This window comes from Perna viridis, chromosome 1 (genome assembly GCF_037379345.1).
Source record: "Perna viridis isolate PV_CMFRI_1.1 ecotype Kerala chromosome 1, ASM3737934v1, whole genome shotgun sequence".
In the NCBI taxonomy this organism is placed as follows: Eukaryota; Metazoa; Mollusca; class Bivalvia; order Mytilida; family Mytilidae; genus Perna; species Perna viridis.
Window position 1 is genome coordinate 11647187 of NC_142445.1, and position 20873 is coordinate 11668059.

Here is a 20873-nt window from a genome sequence, read left to right on the forward strand (position 1 = left end):
TCTTCTTGTTGTTACATGTTCTTTGTGTGAGCATGTGTCTATTTTCCTTATCTAGTTATCCATGAATTATTTTCTTTTTAATTACTGTCCCTCTCCTTTTCCCTACATTTCTCTTGCACGATCAGCATCACCGACATCAACATTTTATAAACAAACCAACCATTTAATCCAAGGACATTTATCTTTCTGACGATCAAGACTGTATACTTTGAAATGCCTGTAAAACTTGGAGTTGATATTTTAATCGAAGGACTAACATTTATGTACGTTTATGTCATAATAGTTTGACGCGTATCAATAACCACAGTTCTAGTTTTTGTCGGAACCCTTTTACTGAGTAAATTACTTCCGAAGAAAGACATTAACCGCTGTTGCAGTAAATTATTTGAAAATGTTACGGCATTAAATAAAGCAATTATAGTGATATACTGGCTTCCCATAAAATGGCCCAAGCATTAAGGATCACGCCTGACTTCTTAATTGATTAATTTTACAATCAACAGGTACTTTTGATGTATGGTTTGTTCCAGAAATTATTCTGTATACAAATAATGATTAAAATGGCCTATTTAATGTTAAGAATTAGTCAACCACAGTTTAACATTAAAATAACAGAATTTTGCTTTGTATGTGTGCTGGATTTTTCTTACATAAAGTGCTAAAATGTTGACATCGTTTATCTTTAAATTTTGGTTCAGAAATTTATATTGTAAACGTAAAGATAAGGGTGAATATAAATATTTAAAAATAACACCTACATATGAGACAAATATATATCGTTGTATTATAAATATTTATCGTTTACAAATAACTAATTTATTTTTTAAGGAAATGTATACAAATAGTACATATATAAGCAGTGAATTTTTGAATGGTACATGTGTAAAAATTTCGATAATTCTTATACTTTCTCCCGCAATAACATCAAATCACTTTACCTTTTTCGATGTAAATTTTATTTGGGGACCGATGATTTAGAATATCAATCCGCAGATCACAAAATTTAAAATCTATTTGAAAATAACAATAAATTATTGACAAAAACTATATAACAAGTAAGATTATCAATTGGTTATCGTGAGTGGCCAAAATATATAGATTTCTAAACTCGTGCCGAGAACGCTTGGAGAATACATATTTTTAAAATTGTATTTAGTTATTTTTATTTTCACTTACTCATTGTTTATAGCGAGCACCGCCAAGCGGTGTGAGTTCTACGGTTATTACAAGTACTATCTAAATTTCCCTTAAGGTTCCCCAATATACTAACGAAAAAAAAATAATGTCCCGGAAGTAACAAAAAGTGACTGTCCTTACGGAGAAAATTCATCGCTTCTTTAAACCACACAAATAAAAATACATAGATAAAGATTACGTTTCAGTAAAAATAAATTCATCTTCTCTGATAGTTTTCAAGTCTTTCTCTATTTTGTTTTACTTATTAAAAGAAGTGAATATGATGTTTTTTTAAAAAGTTCGGAAACACGTGGGTGTACGTACGTGTATCTCCGCTGTTCCACTGTCGCTGTTGTCAAGAACCTAACCCGCCTTGGAATTAAAAGATAACTCCGATTATATTATCAAAATCGAAGCATAGCTTTTGTAAGATAGGACAGGCAATCATTTTCTTGTTTAGAATTCGCAGCTGTCGTCTGAGTCTTGTTTACGTCACATGATACGTGTAAAGGCTAAAAACCACTAATTCCACTTCCCATAGGCTTCTATGCTAATTTCACAATATTCAATGGCTTCTCTGGACTTTACCTTAACTTTAACCTGCAGAGGACTATATATCAGCATGATTCTACATATGTCAGCTCACAATCCTCAGAATGGCATGTGGGGTTAGCAGACTTGCAGTGCAGTACTGGTCACCGGAAGTGAAGGGTCTATAAATAGCATGGGAAATCCCAGTGTTTTCACAAGATAGGGGTATATTTAAAAATCATTATGGAGATTAGGCTTCACATCACAAGAAGCAAAATGCACCTATAAAATGTACAGAAATGTTTTTCCTGTCAGAAACTGTTTAAATTTTTTAAATAAGATGAGAACTTTTTTCACAGCACTATGAGGAACAGGGGTAATTTCTGCGTAGGACTATTTTTGCGTACGTTCCAAATGCTCATTGGTTGAATTGGTGGTCTGTAACCTAAAATATTCCCACCATACGTGGAAAACTGTAATATTTCCGGTATTTGTACAGACTGATCTGACCGGTCAAAATTAAAATGGATGTTGCTAGAGATGCCCTGAAGGGACAAAAAATGTAAAGTATTGCCAAGTTCTATAAAGTTATCGACCATTTTGAGAGCGAGAGGAAAGCGGGTATGGTGTTAGGATTTTTGGTGGAAGAAAATTTCAAGTTATTCATTTATTAAAAAACCCATTAATTAACAAAACAGATTTTCAGAAAGAAAATTTATTTTTCTGCTTAAATAAAAATAAAAATATTGCACTTGCGAAGCAAAAATTTTCATCCGGGTCGACCTCCCACCCTCTTTGTAAAGTCCTTTATTATTCTTACGGATCTGACACAGACGGTGCATGTATGGTAAAGCTCACGGTGCTTGCTGATTTAGGCAATGCCTACCCCATATTATCTTCTGTACTGTTTTGACTACTTAATTTACTGATTTTGACTGGTGGCAATCAGTGTTGAAACATACCGCAAATAATGAACCGTCATGGAAGCGAGAGGTTTAGCGCCCTATAATACCTGGTTTAACTTATCTTTCATTTTGAAATACCTGATTATGGCATTTGTTATATGGACTTTCCTTTGACCACGGTCCAGATTTGATCAGTACGGTAATTTGTTACTATCCTTCAAAAACAAGTTGCGCTTCTCGTTTACTTAATTCTCCACGTTTTTATGATCATCTTTATATTTTCAAAGTTATTATCCTAAAACTTATTGTTCTTTTTTATGAATGAAACAGTCAAATGTCTAGAATGATAAAATATTTCAAATCTACCACCTTATTAAAAATATCTGAAAAAAGAAGGTGAACAAAATTCCATGCGGCGTAACCATATAACTCTTTATATTCGAGAATACTATCAGCGGATTTAAGCAATATACAAAAAAAACACAGAACTTCCTAGGGAGAAGAGCTTCTATTTTTATTTTTTTCCTTTGATGAATGAGTAATTTAGATTGAAATTACCACCAGCTTGAGTGTACTCATAAGAATCACACTGAAAACCACTTATTGATTCTTTTAACTTGATGGATACAGACATTGACCCTCGTATCAATGTAATATCAATTTGGATGCGGTTTCAACCTAGTAAACCATCATTTGCATATATTCAATTAACTAAATTTAAGCGATATGTTAATATCGTTCACATACAAGCAGCCAGCTTAACTTTGATCTTCCTTATAAATGCATAACTTCAACGGTTAAATTCTTATTTTTTGTATCATTTGCTTTTTTCCTAAATTAAATCGGAAAGACAATAAAATAGTTCAAACTTTTAATTCATAGACGGTTTACAGACAAAATTGATAAGAACAGTTTTACAAATTATGTCAGTTTAAAACCACTTATTTTACTGCCTTTTCCTTTTAAAATACACTAACATATTTTCTTTTCAAATAACACAATAACGATAAAGTTGAAAAAAAAATAGCATTTTCCGTATATTACTTACAAACTTCAAGACGTTTATTATAAAGGCATGACAGTGTTGCTTCTAGCATAGACCGTCTTTGTGCATACATACCAGAAAAGTCTAGAAAACTCTGTCTTAACACAGTGTTAGTGTATCAAATGCAAGATATTAGTGACGCTGATCATCAGCTGCCTGTTCCTATACCTGGTATGATTGCCATTTTCGTACTAACATATACTAAATACAGAAAGATCCGGTTTGCACTAATATGCGGTATTTGTAAAACAAAACTGACTGAGGGATTTCTTAAGGTCCTTGGCTATCATCTAGGGTCTCGCACGGACGGTGTAAAGCATCGAAACATTTACACAGTCCTCGGGCAAAGCTATACCCGTTGAATTTGGGTCTTGGTGTAGTCGGAGAAATTAGTTGTCATGTGACCACGTTCATTAAATTGCATTATCACGTGATCCAATGTGCGAGATGGATATTCGTTATATGAGCTCCACAACCTATACACCGAAACTACGCTGCATTTGAAAACACTACATACAATAATTGCTGAATCTTTGACTATAAGCAAAATACGTTTTTGGGATAAATCAACGCTTTCCAGTGTATGCAAGACAGATAGGTAAGTCAACTTGTTGGTGCCAGTCAATTGATGACTAATCTTTGAAAGCCATTTATAAACACTAGGATGTCTGCACAAGATGGTCCGTACAAATAAGCATATACGAGATTTTGGTTTTGAACTAGTGTTCAAAAGCGGGTCCGAGATTGATTTTCTTTTCCAATTGTTGAATATTTTACAAAACAGTCCAGGGGGAGGCAGATTTGTCATATTTCATTTTATTAAGAACACAAGTTTAATATGGTTCATATTTCTTCACATTTTTGATGGAGGAAAACAAATTGAGACCAAGGTTAAATAGGGCCTTCCTTTAAACATCTTTGGATCCATCATAATTAGGATTTTATGCACCATACAGGCATACACATACATTTATATCATGTATATGAACTGTAGGTAACTGTAGCATTTGTTGCACAATACATGGCATTGAGGAATCTGTTAAGTTGGGATAGTCCCATTACTTTGACATAAAGTTCTTGATTTCCAACAGTTATTAGGGACGGTACATTATACATGTACATATACAGGTTATATACATGTAAGTAAATTCATGAGGAGCTCTAAACATTTATAGTTTTGCTATATGTGAATATGCTAGTATGCATGTACTAACAACTCTTCGTATAATTTCCAATTTGACCATTTTTTGTCGATGAATTTGTGCCTATAAAGTGTATACATGTACATAAAAATATAATTTAAGCCACCCTAATACATATATATTGTACATGTAATATTACCGGTACTCATTTTCATGTTTATACATGTATTTAAGTGTTTTGATTCCAACACACATGTATAAAACATACCTGATTTAAGAAATGTAGACCTGAAGGATCCATTGTACTTGTACAGATAATTCTACATCCATAAAACTATAACAGACGTTAAGCTGTAGTTATAGTTTTGCTATATGTATATATGCCAAAATGTATGTACTGGCAACTCTTTTAAAATATATTTGTGTTTACTGGCTTTTGAAATCGTTTACCATATAAAATCTTTTATGATATTATAATTACCGTTTTTGTTTAACCTCCGATTTATAGAAAACTATCACTTTATGACTTTATGTACATATAGTTGTGTGTAAAAAGTTTATAAACTCAATCCGAGTACATATGATTTTAAGTAGTAGTCTTTGTATTTTGTAAGAATCATACAAAATCTGTATCTTTTTTCGGGGATAGTTTTGGTTTGAATTCTGAAGTCGAAAGAAAAACTTAAGTTCGAAACAGCAGAGCGTTTCCATCCGATTTTATAACTTTATAAAAAAAAATTATCATGTCAATATTATGTCATGTCATGCAAATAAATCTGAATTAAAAACATTACTCATCTGAAGCTTAATATAGCAATCTTTTCCCAAAAGTCGTTCAGATTTGTTCTTACTAGATGAATATTTAGAAATAATTGATAAAAAAAATCCCTAACGAGAGTCACGAGCAATGATAACGAATTTTGGATTACAATTGTGTCACATTTATCCATGTAAAGAGCTTACGGTTTTATAAGACGTGATATGTAAAAAAATTGGGAAAAAAACACACCACAGTTTCAATGTACCAAAATATACCTTTAAACTCGTTTTCAGATATCAAATTGAAGCTCTGTTGATTGATTTTGGGAAAAGAGATAACCAATACATTTAGTACTGATATTCTAATCAAAGAATTAATTATTGTATTATGGATAATAAACAGCTGCGCTTTAAGCGCATGATACGCCCGTTGCTCTTTTTAACTTGTCCTTATGCTTTTAATGAATTTATAAGATCAACTAGAAATACTGTGAATACCCCCCTCCCAAAAAAAGAAGTAAATAGTAAATACACAAAAAATTTGGCACTATCAAGGCTACCTCAATTTTAACTGTTTGTTGTCTTGATTTTTCATCCATGCACTTTTATCTTGTTTAAAAAACACTTTTCTAACAAGGTTACCAATACCTTTTATATTTATTAGTCGCTCATCATAACAAATGGTCTGTTTTAAACGATTTTTCAACGAATAAAATTTCCTTGGCCGTTTCCGACCTTTTTTAAAGAGTAAAACTTCATAACATGGAAACGTAAAATTTGACATTTATACAAATCGGAAGGGAGCTTACTTCAATATGAACAGTTCACCAAGTTTCATAAAAGGTAGTGAAAGTGTTATTGAGTTAATGTGCGAAAACTTGAAAATCCTCCCTTCTTTTAAGTATAAAATATCATAACATGGAAACGAAAAAAATCTGAAAAATCGAAAGCGAACTTATCTCAATAGATATGAACAATTCACCAAAGTTTTATTAAAGTTAGTGAAAGTGTTTTTGAGTTAATGTCCGAAAACTTGAAAAAAAATTATAACACGGAAACGAAAAATCTGAAATTTATAAAAATGAAAGGGAGTTAATGTCAATATGAACAATTCACCAAAGTGTCATTAAAGCTGTTGAAAGCGTTTTTGAATTATTGTCCGAAGTGTGGACGACGGACGGACGGGCAACGGTATATCATAATATGTCCCGGGCGTATAAAACACTCCCGAATATTAATACAAAGAGAATCTTTCCTTGACGAATATTGAAATAGTCTATTTTAAAGTTCATTATTTTATGATAGTTTTTCTGAAGCAAGTGTGCAATATATTTAAAAATATACGCTGCAAGGAACAGTATTCCCTTATATGTTTTCGGAAAGTAATAATAAATTAGAAAGTAGCAAACTTGACAATGTGCACAGTATTATGCGCTGTAAACGAACCTAAGATATGGCATTGGATATGCTTTAATATGAAATTAAAAGTTAGTCAAAAGTCCAATATTGGAGCAATAAAGACAAAACTTTTAGTATTATTATGATAATTTCGCAAACCATTGCGTGTAGCACAATAGCAAAAAGCATCATAAATATCATCTGTTTTTGGGATAGTGTTTTTGGGATAATTTATTGTACAACAAGAAGCAGGATGAGGGTATCACGTAGTTAGGGTTTTAGCATCTGCATAAATTGCAAAAAAATCTGTCACACTAAACAACCAAACCGTAAAATTGAAAGGACAATTCAGAAAACAAGAGACGTAGACGATTAACATAAGCAATGTAGACATCAGAACAAAATACATTTATATATAGAAACTGAAGATAAGGAAAACAAAGCCCTCAATATAAAATTCTTTGTTCTTTGTCTTCCATGAAAACCTGAAAGTCTATTGACTATTTATCTTTTCAAAATATTCGTTAACATTATTATATTAGCCTTAAGTTTAGTGGGTGTCTTCCTCGAATGCCAACATTTTATATGTTACCTATTCCTTGAATGCCAACAAAAGTATTTCAATAGATGTTTATATTATAACAATAGGTGTTTTTATAACAATTAAAATGTTTTACAAGTATTCAATTGTTGAGATTAATATACCCTTTTTATATGGAAAACAGTAGATTTTTAAAAATATGTAAGAATATAATAAAATTGAATTATTAAAATTTGTAAAAATATAATATAATTTTTACATTTTTTTTACTTTTATTTAAATAAATGTATAAATCATATACCAAAATATTAAAGATATTCAGAAATTCAATAAACATTATTCCAAACTCTGAACTTTATATTAATGATTTATTTCATTCTTTATCATTCTAACTTTTAACTAATTAATATGAATACATTTATTTTCTACATTTTATGCCTCATGTGATATCAATTTATAGTAATAAGAGTATAGCCCTTAAACCACTTACAGCAAAAACGGATTTTCTACATTGTGTTATTAAACTGAACAAAAACTTCATACTTAGTAACTATTCCAGTACTAGTATTCCTACGTAACTTGGCCCCGTGCAGGTCCGGGTGTTAAAGAATAGGCCTGCAGCAGCGCTAAGCTTGTCGTAAAAGCCGACTACATAGGGCTCAGAACCCTAGCCGGGGGCTAGGGCGCTCTGCCCACAGAGCAACTGGGATGTGTGCCCCAGGTGGTGGAATGGGGGTGTGCTCCCCGAACGCCTACTGGATTAAAACAACATCTCATTAGGTATAGGGATTAAGAGGCCTCTCAAGGGGTGTGTAATTATTAATTTACCTGTAAAATTACCTGTAATTGAAAAGTAGACATTCATAATTTAATAATGTGTAGTGATGGACCCTTCATTTTAGTATAACATTTATATAATTTTCCAAATCTATATATAAAATAAGAATAAAATAGATTTGCAATAAACTATATTTCATAATTTCATATAGATAAATAAAAGCTAACAACATTATTCATGATGTTTAAAAAATAATAGAAAATTTAATATTTTGCAATAATTATTTTCAAAGTAAGCATTATCTAACAGTTATTATACTGAGCAAATATTTAAAAAAAAAATAGATAATTCATAAAACAAACTAAGTGGTCCAAGCTTTGCACAATTTGAAGCGATTAAGCAAATCATTAAATGATTAAAGTCTGGAACTTAACAAGCTGCCTGTAATTGCTGTCCAGTGATTCGTGTTCATCATGTCAGCTTATGTGAACAGCACAAGCTCTAAAGTTGTATAAAGGGGACTGAAAAATTTCATAGGTGAAAACAACAAATGTAAAATTTAAAAAATATAGCCATATTATCATCAATAAATTAAATTTTAATCTTTGATGATATTTGTATATTTTATATTTGTATATTTTATATTTGTATATTTTATATTTGTATATTTTATATTTTTTGTTGTTGTCATCTATTAGATATAGATGTGTAGAATTTGACATAAATTCACAAAAAATACAGGTAACTTTAATTGTATGCCCCTTTATATGGCCTCTTGATCCATAAAATTAATGACATGTTGTTTTAATCCAGTAGGCATTCGGGGAATAAACCGGAATGGGGTACCCCTGGCTTGTTACATGCTGGGGTTGTCAGGCTATAATACGGAAAACCTGACCGCAAACCATAGTGGTGCACCGTGTTGGGAAAGAAGCCACGTTCCTCGCACGTTAAAGAACCCTACTGTGGTATTCTCCCGGAGTAGGAACCATAGGGCTTCGCCACATGAGGCTAACTTGCCCAACCATGCCCACCTCTACCTATTTCTAGTGGCAATCAAAATGTGTCGACCCCATTGTTCTTGTGTCCCATCCATTTTTCATTTCATTATCATTTCATGTTCATTTTATCAATTTCATGTTCATCGTCTGAATATAGCTGAAATATTGCTGAAATATAACCCCAACAAACAAACAAAACAAACCTACATAACTTGAATAATCGATTGAAATATCTTCAAGTTATTGGACTACAAAAATAATTCAAAGTCTATTGTGCTATACATTTACATGTATGATTTTATGAAGAAATGCATGAGTAGAAACAGCAAAAAAAAAAAAAAAACAAATAAAAAAAAAAGAAAAAGATTTTAACAACTGGAATAACTATCTGAAATATGAACTGAAATAAGTCACCTGTAATTTACCTATCTGTTAATTAGTATTAATGTTTTAATAAGCATGCGCCTTTGTTGTGATGACCACTGACACCTATTCCTTGAACGCCAACAAAATTTTACAGGTAAATTGCCGGTAGATCAAAGGATGTTGGCATTCGAGGAATAAACCGTTTAGTGACAGTTCATGTTGACTAAACAGTGAATAGCAATTTTAGTATTTTGTACAGAAGTACACAAAATGCACTTATACTACACTACTTATTTAACATTTTTTTTCTAATTTGATATGCCCACCGAAGGCAATAATTAGATTTCCCCACCTACATGTACTCACCTTGTTACTTTTAAATCCACATTGCCTAGTTGATCGTGTTTTTCATTATAACTTAAATCTTTGAGATGCTATTTGAAATATTCATTTGTAACTTATCATTAAAGTTCCAAGAGATGTATTGTTTGTGTTTGAAAAATTGAAACGAAATCTGGATCAACAGGTTGAAATATTTCATAAGACCTGGAAACATATCATAGTAGCTTTCCTGTGTAATATTCCATAAGACCATGGTCTATAGTACTAACACGCAAGACATAGTGGTCTTATTCCTCTGAAGTATTCCACCATTGACGCCCCCTTCTTTTTTTTAATTTCAGAAATAGTTGGACAAATATTCATTACCATGCATTAGAAGGTAATTTGTATTATATTTCAGAAATAAAAACAATAGAATTTTTGTACCGGCTGAATTTTCCTTTTTGGTTTGAAGATCCGAGAGATCTTTGGCGTTTTTCTGCTAATTGAAAACCGACTGATACAAGATCTATCTAGAATAAAAGTAAAATTTTAAAATGTGCTCTGCCTATCGATGACTACTTTATATTCAACTAAAAAGTTAAAGAAATACTATCAAAACTCGTTTTTATATACAAATATACGACATTCTTATAGTTTTTTAGTCAAGGGTAAGTCAAGTACATTGGTATTTTTAACATCTTTTCTTACTTACAAATATGTCAAATGTACACAAACAAACATACTGTACAAGACTGAATACTTTAACTGTACACAAATGCAAACGAAAAACAAAATACCAATGTGATAAATATTGCAAATATCCGTATGCTGTACAAGTATTTCATGCTGTGACCACTCGTCAGGAGCATTAACATTTCCCATAAAGCAAACAAATAGGAAGGTCTAATTTCAAAAAAATATTTTTATAAAAGAAGAACACGAAACGGAATATCGATATAGGAAGCCACGTCCAGCATGTTCGATGTTACATACCCTCGGTAATATTTTGTCCATTTGTAGTCAAACAAATGGCCAAGTAATTTCTATGCGAATAAACCAATATTACACATATCTGTATGTGTGTATATGTTGGAAGTAGTAACCTCTTATCAGCGGCATTAGAACTGAATAAATAACATCTAAATATTACATGCATTCTGACAATACAAAGTTCCTTTCTGGAAGAACATAATCAAAACTTACATGCATAGCTTGTAAACGAGAAAAAATGCATAAAACTGAGTCTACATTAATTTCCAGCACAAAAAAAACAATGGTCCAGAACAAAAATTCGAACTGATTTGTACCTTTTCTTTGTAAAGCAATGTACAAAATAACAAATGTATTTAAGCCAGCAAGGCGAAGTCAAATGCGAAACAAAAACTGAATTTTTGTATTCATCGTCTTAGTCAAACGAGTATAACTCAGAAAAAAATCAACAGACCGCAACAAAATTCGAACATAGTTAGCAACTTGTCATTGTAAAGCAATGTACTAAATATCAAAGTGTAAAATAAATCAAGGCAATCAAGGTGAAAAAAACGCGGAAAACTGATGTGCATAACTGACGGACGGACGTAGTACAAACTTGGTCCCTTTTGACGTATGTCGCCGGTTGGAGACTAAATATAAATAAATTAGTAAAATACAAGAATAACTTAAAACATAAAATATCAAAATATGAGCAAAATAATCATGAAATAGTCTACCATGAGCAATATAAGGAATCAGAACTACTGTATTTTTGTTTACCGTGGCAGTGATTGATCGACAATTGAAATAATGAGTGAAAGATTCAGACGAGCTCGGCTCCCGCTAACAGCTAGTCAATGAGAGTGAAATAATTTGTTCAAACTTTTATGGAATACTTAATCCATCACAGCGTAATTTCAGCGAACCGGACTGACAACTGTGTGAGCAATAGTTATTGTTGGCGCTGAATTAAGCTGCAGTTATTTGTAAAATTAAATTATTCTTCAGTAATAAGCTGCCCTGAACACGAAATTAAAGTCTAAGTTTATGTCCCTGACTTACGAGAATCTATTGGCACTTTTTAGCAGCTATATTCAGCTTATTACCTCACCTTCTAACTGAACGGTGCATTTAAAAGAGTAAGGTGCGCAACATTATAATCATTATTTTGATGAAGCACTCAGAACTGTTCTTGAAAATTCTGCGATTAGGTTGTACAAAAGTGTCTTAAGCACAAAGTGCTCTCATAGATTTGAAACATTGAAAAAAATAATTCTCATTTACAATGTTTATAACTTTCTTTCCAAGAACAAATTTATTATATATTTAACCACTGTAATTGTTTGCAGGAATATTGGACACTTATAGTAATACTTCGCAATTATTTAAAAACTATTCGATCAATATTTATATATAGGATGTAATTGGAAAAAAGTTCAAGCTGAAAAACTAAAGCTTAATTAATGATTGCCAAGATTATGAAAATATTAAAACGTTTATATTGCTAATTTTATTCTAGAAATATTAAACATGTACTGATCAAATTCCGTAATTCTCTTACCCACTCTTTTGAAATTGTAAGGCTAATGACATGACGTTAAATTAAACATTCAATGTGTTTAAACGGGTTCATCGGCATAGAATTCTTTGAAGACTTCATCGTTTTTTTTGTATGTTTAAAACTCTTCTTCGTGTGGTCATGGTTGATATGTTTCACCCTTTTTCATTTTAAAATTTTCTAGAATACTTTCAGGATATCATATGTATGTATTTTTCTCACTTGCACTCCAAATTTTGCAGTTTTGTTTCCTTCTTTTTGTTTGATAAACCATTACAGCTGGTTAACACGTACGGCGGCGTACTGAGAATAAATGAACATTATTACGAACAGTAAAACAGTAAGATAATTTTCAAGCAGCATTTACTGAAATTGAGAGTGTTGATACTGATAATTGGAAAAAAAAGATTATTTTCTCAAACCATTTCAGCAAATATTTGGTCGTTCCCTCCGCGGGACTCGAACTCATACCGCTGTGACATCTATGGCAACACCACCTGCACGCACAAAGTCCAGCGCCCTAGACCACCCAGCCAGCAAGGCTATATAAAATATAGCTTTCGCTGGCCGGGTCATTCCTCCTCGTAGGATTATTCTAGGACTCTAACTTAGTACACGATGTATGGTAGTACGGGACAGCTCATCAAGGTGTTATAATGTAGGATAGAGGATTAAATTAAGAATACATGTCACAACTAATCAATATTATACAAATACGTCGAATCAAATTGATACAGAGAAGATAATGTAAGCATAGAACGGTCTGAAAAATTCCCAACGATTTTAGAACTGCAAGGCGGTGTTGTCATAGATGTCACAGCGGTATGATTTCGAGTCCCACGGAGGGAACGACAAAAAATTTGCTTTGCAAATTTGACAGTTCTAACATCTTTGGGAATTTTTACAAAAGTAAATGAGCAATTCGGACACCACTAAAACTGGGAGCATGAACAAGATGCATCGGTAGAGTAAGCGTTCTTTGCTTTTATAGAAACATCCGCCGGGTTGCTCATAAAAGTCATGTCCGGGGTAAACGAAAGATGAAATGAAAACTATGACACGTTGAACAATTCAGTTTTCATGGTGCAGATGGATAAACCGCAACGATTCACGAATTCATGGTGACGACCACAAAACTTCTGTAGCGATGACTTCAATCTTGTAGCAACATAACTCTGTTCCAGAAGCCTAATTGTAAGAAGTCTAGCGGGATACTGAAAATCATTGAATTGGCTTGGATAAAAAACAAATATAAAATAATCAATACCGAAACAAATAGAGCTGCTGATTCCCGTTGTAGGGACTTGGCTATAAATGTTTTGATGTTTACTTTACTATACTTCATACAAAGACAATACAATTATGTTATATAACTTCACACGAATCGTTTATACGTCTATATGGTCTCATTCTTGCAATTTATTGATACACGGATTTTTAATTGATTCTTTGAATAAACAAAGGAAATATCTCTATTCCATAGACGTTTTCTCTCTGTCGTTATCAATAGATGCACAGGAGTGTGCGATTTCTGGTTGGTTGATGACAAATTCTATTTGTAGACATTTCTTCAAGAAAATTGGACGCTCAATATCAATTCAATCACATTAGAAGAGTCATAAAAGTTTTTTCATTTCAAGTTGAAAAGATGAATGACTCTCTTAGTTAATTGCTTCATTGCCATTATCAAACCTGTCGTTACTTCTAACTTTATTATAGTATGATCTAGTGTTCGTAACTTTGTTAAACCATAAGAGAGCTCTGATAGTGGTAAAAGGAAAATGAAAATGTTCAGTTTCAATCAAGGTACAGGAATAAAATTTCACCACGCATGTTATCCATGAGTTGACTGGTCTTATGAAATTCAATCGGACATGGTTCAACACGTTTCATATAATTACTAATTAATATCTGACAAGGTAGAACAAACCTATTTTTAGGACTATTCAGTATAATGAATCATTTTTACTGAATCCCTCCCTAAGTTTTTGAAACTGATTGTGAATATTCATATCAACGCAGAAACGTAAATGAATCCATCCTGGACACTAACAACTTCCAAATGTAATGCATAATTACGTACCCATAAATGAATGTCGTTTTATATTTTGAACTGATTCGGTAATATGAATATTGAATAATAATAGGACAATCCTATTCATTATACAGATTTCCCCCATTATTCGATGCAATTTTTCAACATAAGTATTAAATTTTGTAATATTCGTGTCGTGACGTTTTGGTAGGAGAAAGTCCGAGAGTGAAATTAAAGTATTTTACAGTGTGAAATATCGAAAACCACTTCGATATATATAATAAGCTTCATTCACATTATAATTTACATAAGAACATTTGCTAGTAATCATCGGGCTAAGTATAAGGCAGTTAAAAAAGCATTGTTATCCTCATACAGACATGTTTTTTTTTTATATTTCTAAGCATTAAAAATCAACGATTTTTTGTCTTGAGAAATGTTGAGGTTTCAAAAAAGTTCTTTATTTTTTAGAGCAACTTTGTGTGTTTGAGGGGGAGGCTGGATTAAGTTCCACTTCCCGTGAAAATAGTCTTCCTGTGGTGGAGTAAAAATTCCTAGTTGACCTGTTTACCTTTCCTACTATGAATCATCTTAAGAAAGTATGTACTTCCACCTTTCAGCTGCTAGAATCACAAACAAATATGAATTTATATATTGATCTGGTCCTTTGATGATGGTACCCAGAACATACAAATGACAATATTGGTTATCATAACGAACTGTTAGGTCATCTATGTTATTCGGACAACGTCATTCTTGGATTGTTTCTGATCCATATTATCAATAACTTGTTTTTGTTTAGCCTAAGTTCTCAGGCCTACCCTAAGACAATGAAGTTCCTTTTCTGTACTGAAAACTGTCCTAAAAAAACTGCATAGTTCTGTCCACATACATGCAGTTACATTAAGTCATGAAGTCCCCTTTCCTAGCTTAACAAGTCAAAATGTACTTTGATAGTTAGAATCATGATATGTACTGAAAAAAATAAACATTAAAGAAATACAAAGCATATAAGTAAAGTATGATTTCAGTGTTGAATAATTAACATTATATAAACTTCTTTATTTCAAGTCGGATTTTCATGTTACTTTAATTAATTCAGGGACGGCTGGTTCGATGGGTAGTTCAAAGAAAGATCAAAACAATAACATTCGAAAATGAACACTATGCACTTTATAATCATTGCAACGATGCAATCATCTTTACTTGTCGAACTGTACCCGGGCTTTGTAAAACGAAACAAAACTAATACAAAGGCAAGGAACCTAGAATGTTCTTTGATGCTAGCAGTTATATATAATACAAAATATATCTTCGCGTTTGAATAACACCTACAACGTTTAGCCAGCTCAGTAAAGTTTTTTCTATGTCTTATTTTAGTTAAAGGTTTTCTTGTATTTGAATAACACCACTGTCATATTTTAGTGGGCGAATACCTCAGTATTGAATCTGTTGAATTTTGATCCAAACTTTTAAAGTAAAGAGTCGCAAACATATTTGCATACATTTCTTGTTAGATCTCATATTTAAAAGCAATTAAATGAATACACTATCTAAAGTTTTAAGCAGATTGTTATACTGTATGAAGGCTATATGGAGAAAATAAATCAAACGGTGAGTAGACACTTCAATATGTCTATAATATTTGCTCTTCTATAGAACTATCAATTTTATATTAGATAGCAGTCGGCATTGTTATCCATCTTCATTCGTTTCCATACAGAATACTAATTTCATCCAAATCTTACATGAACATCTAGTAGTCTAGCAATGATTATGTACAGAAAGCTAATGTAATCTCTGGCTGTGTTTCTGTGTCCATATCGATAATGTCATTGTCTCCGAGCTGGTAGGCAACGACAATGTTTTTAAATTAAATGAATGTAACACTGAAAACCAGCTTTGTAAAGGAAATGTTGAAATCATATGTTTATTCACATCTCGTATACAAATTATAAAAATAGTCTCAAAATCTAGTCGAAGTTATAATAAAACTACTGTATTTTCATTCAATGTCGATTTACTAATGAATTGTTTTTTTTTTTATTTTAGCGAAGGATTTATTACGGGTTATTCAAAATGAGCAGCTCCATTTTTATTCATCAGTTATATTTCAAAAACTAAGTGTTTCCTGATAACTACAACCATTCAAATACAGTTTTTTTGTGTCCACATATGAAGTGTATAGGTATCTAATAATCCTCAATCTCGAGAATGAACTTTAACTTTTCAAGTAGAACAATTAGGTTACAACAAACATATTTTTAATATTGTAATGATAGAAAGTTAAGTTAGTTTAAAAAAAGATTACTACTGACATATTTAATTAATTTCTATATTTAAATTATTGAAAAGTGTGAACAACTTTCACAATAGACAATGAAAACGTTCGCCTATTGATTTAAACATGCTGATATAAGATAAGCAGTAATCACAGAGAGTTGTGATACTTCTATGAATAATGAATAATGTTAATGACGCAAGCGACAAGGAAAATGTGATGAATTCCTGTAAACCGGTAACTTGTTTTTGCAGAATGAGTTACGAGATTATCCGTCTAGATTTCTTACTGATATTCTTTAAAGACTACTATATAACTCTACCTGATTACGTTTGCAATCTACATTTTTTAAAACTGCTTGGTACCATTACACTTGTAATAACATAGTCAAAAAGTATTTACTTTACATGAAAAACATTGAATGCCATTTCTGATGGTCTGTTGATGCTGTTTGACATGTCGCGGTGTCTCACAAAAGATGTATTGATACTGATTTTTTATGAGTAACTCGGCGGGTGTTTCTAGAAAAACAGAGGACGCTTACCCTACCGGTACACCTGGTCCATGCTCCCAGTTTTTAGTGGAGTATGAGTGCGCATTTGCTTTTGTTACTTTGCATGTATGATTTTAGTTACTTTATGTTCTTTCTTGAGTATGTCTGTTTTCCATGTCTGGTCTTTGTCCCTGAATTACATTATTTTGATTACCGCTATAGTCTTGGTTCCCTTGATTACTCTTTGCTTTTCTTGAAGCATGAATTAATAACTGATTGGTTGTCAGGCATCTAAGTGAAGTGACATGCCGACGTATGCTAAACAAATGTCTGCTCAGAGTATTGCACAAAAATGCACTGTTAATTTCTATTGAAGTACTTGTATTGTACTTTTGAAATAATTTAAGTTTTATCAATTTTTTTTAGTAAATCAATATTCAAGCTTGAAGCTGTACCATTACTGAGAGAAGATAATTTGTAAGAGTAAAAAACACGTTTTGAAAAAAGTTACATCATGAAAAAAGGGTCGTTTAATAAATTTTCTATTTAAAAGGGAAAATCTTCTTAAGAATTCTGTAAGTACGTCCTACTCCATGATCTCCATGTAGTAAGGGCTCCATTTCTAAATAATTACATCAACAAACGATCGATATATTTTCCATATTTCATTCCTATAGTGAGCTTACGTTAGTGCTAAATAGACTATTTGAAATCATTTAAACAGCTGTCATGAACATAGAAAGGGTGATTTGTCTCCATTGGAAATTGGAAAATGAGATGAAAAGTAAACATGATAGAATCAATCTCCTAGAATACGGCATCTACCAGCATGACAAATCAATAAACATCATAAAGAACTAATGATTATGACAATCTTGCTATAATGACGAATTTCATCTGCCAATTATTAATAATTAGGCTAGTAGTACAGTTTTTAGTCACAAGGAATAATTAAGGCCATTAGTTATCGATGGAAATTTCATTAGGCTTCTGTATTTTTGGCTCATTGCAGTATTTTATGGAGATGGATTAAGACACTATGTCTTGGACAAACATGATACCATCAGAAATTAAATAATGTTATTGGATTGTGTTTTCTGAATCTATTTCGTTTAAAATGATTTGTGTTATATTGTCAAACCTAGATCGTTTCGGGAAAAGACACACACAAATAAGCGAATCTTATATTTCTAATTATGAAAGAGAAATAACTTCAAATTTTGTTTATTTCTTCTTAATTTCAGAAGCATTTTTTTTTTAAATTCTAAGATAAAAAAAAAGAGAAACAAACGCATTAATAAGTAAATTAACACAAAAATAAAATATAAAACGAAATGAAGAAAATCAGAGATAATGTTTTCTTCTCGATTGATACGAGGGCACGTATTGGAATATTTTTACATATTTATCTACATATTTGTTTCCATATGTTTAAATACGTACGTTTCATTTCATCCTGTTTACATTTTATCAGTAAAAATGTTCGACAGGGCATTGCAATCCTTCCAAATTCCATTTTATAATGTATACCTAATTTTGTACTTAGCATGTGTGTTACCAGCATAATACTCTTTACCAAAATATTTTCTAAAATATAAAAAAACAAATTGAACCACTGTTTGCTCAGTATTTAAGTTGCGATAGGCACATTGTATTAAAATTACGATCTTTCTCAAACGTAACACTTACCTATCCCAGCTCCAACAACAACTCTTCCAGCAAGCAGCAGATACCGATCTCTCGCTATTCCCATGCACAGGGCTCCTATTGTAAAAATCACACTAGCTGACATAATAACCGGGCGCCGACCTGCTCGATCGTTTAAACATCCTCCAACTATTGCGAATACTGCTGCCGCTCCGACAGTAACACTCACGATCAGTTCCTGCCAAACTGAAGACAAAAGGAATTCATTCCTCAAAAGCATCATTGCTCCAGAAATAACACCTGTGTCGTATCCAAATAGAAATCCTCCAAGCGCTGAGAAAAAGGTAAGAACATAAACAAAAGCAGGTGTTTTCTTTCTTGTTTGTATATTATCAATTTTCAGATCAAGCTTCTCTTCGTCGGGGTCATCATACAATGACTGGGGACGTCGTCCACCGTTTAATTTCCTCATCTTGGAACCCTTTCGACTGTGTCCGCCAGGCTTGTTTTCAATTCATTCTGCTACAGCAACAAATGGTTAAAAATTGATCAACAGTTAAGGGAAATAACCCAATAAGCTTTTCCAATCTAGATATATCACAGAAACCTCGGCTTCTTTTCCTGATTGCGTATTGATTTTTTATTGACATGCGATTGCTGAGTTTACGTGCCTTATTATTGAAGTCAATCAATTAAAACAGGTGAACATAATTAATATCCTTTGATGTGTAAACACAAAATAATGATGATGCAGTTCCACAGACATGGTACAAAAGTGTGCGGACATAGAAAGATTCTTCAGCAGCTAATTAAAATGCAAAAAAAACCCGCTATCCTATATCGATGGTTATTTAATATTAACTTAGTTCAATATATAGTAAGAATAGATGCTTCGACAAGAATACAAAATACGTTTATTGGAAATTCAAATTGCTTTCTATTTGTTTTTATCAAGTGATAAATAATTGGCATTCTGCAGCATAGTTTTACTGTTGCATTTGTTCGTATCCCATTTACTCCACTTAATAATTAGCAAACATTGATTAATTCTAAATTTAAAAAAAAAAATCCTGAATATCCTTTTAAGAATGAGAAAATTAAACAATCCTTAAACGCTAATTCGATAAAAATTACAAGTTCGATAAGTGCAAGAATCATTCGCTTTCTTCGTATCATAAGAGTAATCAAGGGAACCAAGGTAATAGCGGTAATCAAAAGAATGTAATCCAGGGACAAAGACCAGACATGGAAAACATACATACACATCAAAGAACATTAAGTAACTAAAATTATACATACAAAGTAACAAAAGCAAATGAGCAACTCGGACTCCACTAAAAACTGGGGGCATGGACCAGGTGCACCGGTAGGGTAAGCGTCCTCTGTTTTTCAAGAAACACCCGCCGAGTTGCTCATAAAAAGTCAAGTCCGGGATAGACAAACGAGGAAAGGAAAACTATGACCCGTTGAATAAATCAGTTTTCATGGTGCTGATGGAGACACCATCACGATCCACGATGACGACCATAAAACTTCAGTAGTGATGACTTCAATCTTGTAGCAACATAACCCTGTTCCAGAAGCATATTTGTTAGAGTTCTAGCGCGATACAAAAAGTCTGCGTAGTTTCGGAAAGCTCTGGCATAATGTATGAGTTGTGATATGAACACTCCCTACGCAGGAGCCGAAGGGATGTCGCCACAGATGGAAGGAAAGTTGACAATTTTGAATGAAAAGTCATCACGTTTGTTGTAAAGTTTGGTCAATAGTTTTCCTTTACATCGATTTCTAAGTGTAGGTCAAGATATGAGACTGACTTCACAGTGTCTGTAGTATCCTTTATCTCAAGTTCTTTGGAGTAGATGCGATGTATCAAATCCCCGAAATTAGGATTGATTAAAGATAATACGTCATCTATATA

The 20873-nt window shown here is 32.3% G+C and overlaps 1 protein-coding gene across 1 annotated transcript in view; it reads right to left on the minus strand.

Annotated features, from left to right (window-relative positions):
- The window catches only part of LOC148627260 (proton myo-inositol cotransporter-like), a 37845-nt gene extending 18203 nt beyond the window's left edge, over positions 1-19642 (minus strand). Inside the window, exon 1 of the mRNA XM_088570548.1 lies at positions 18995-19642. Coding sequence (XP_088426674.1) covers positions 18995-19424 — 430 coding nt within the window. The 5' untranslated portion in view covers positions 19425-19642. The remainder of the gene's footprint in view (positions 1-18994) is intronic.
- Between the last annotated feature and the right edge of the window lie 1231 nt (positions 19643-20873).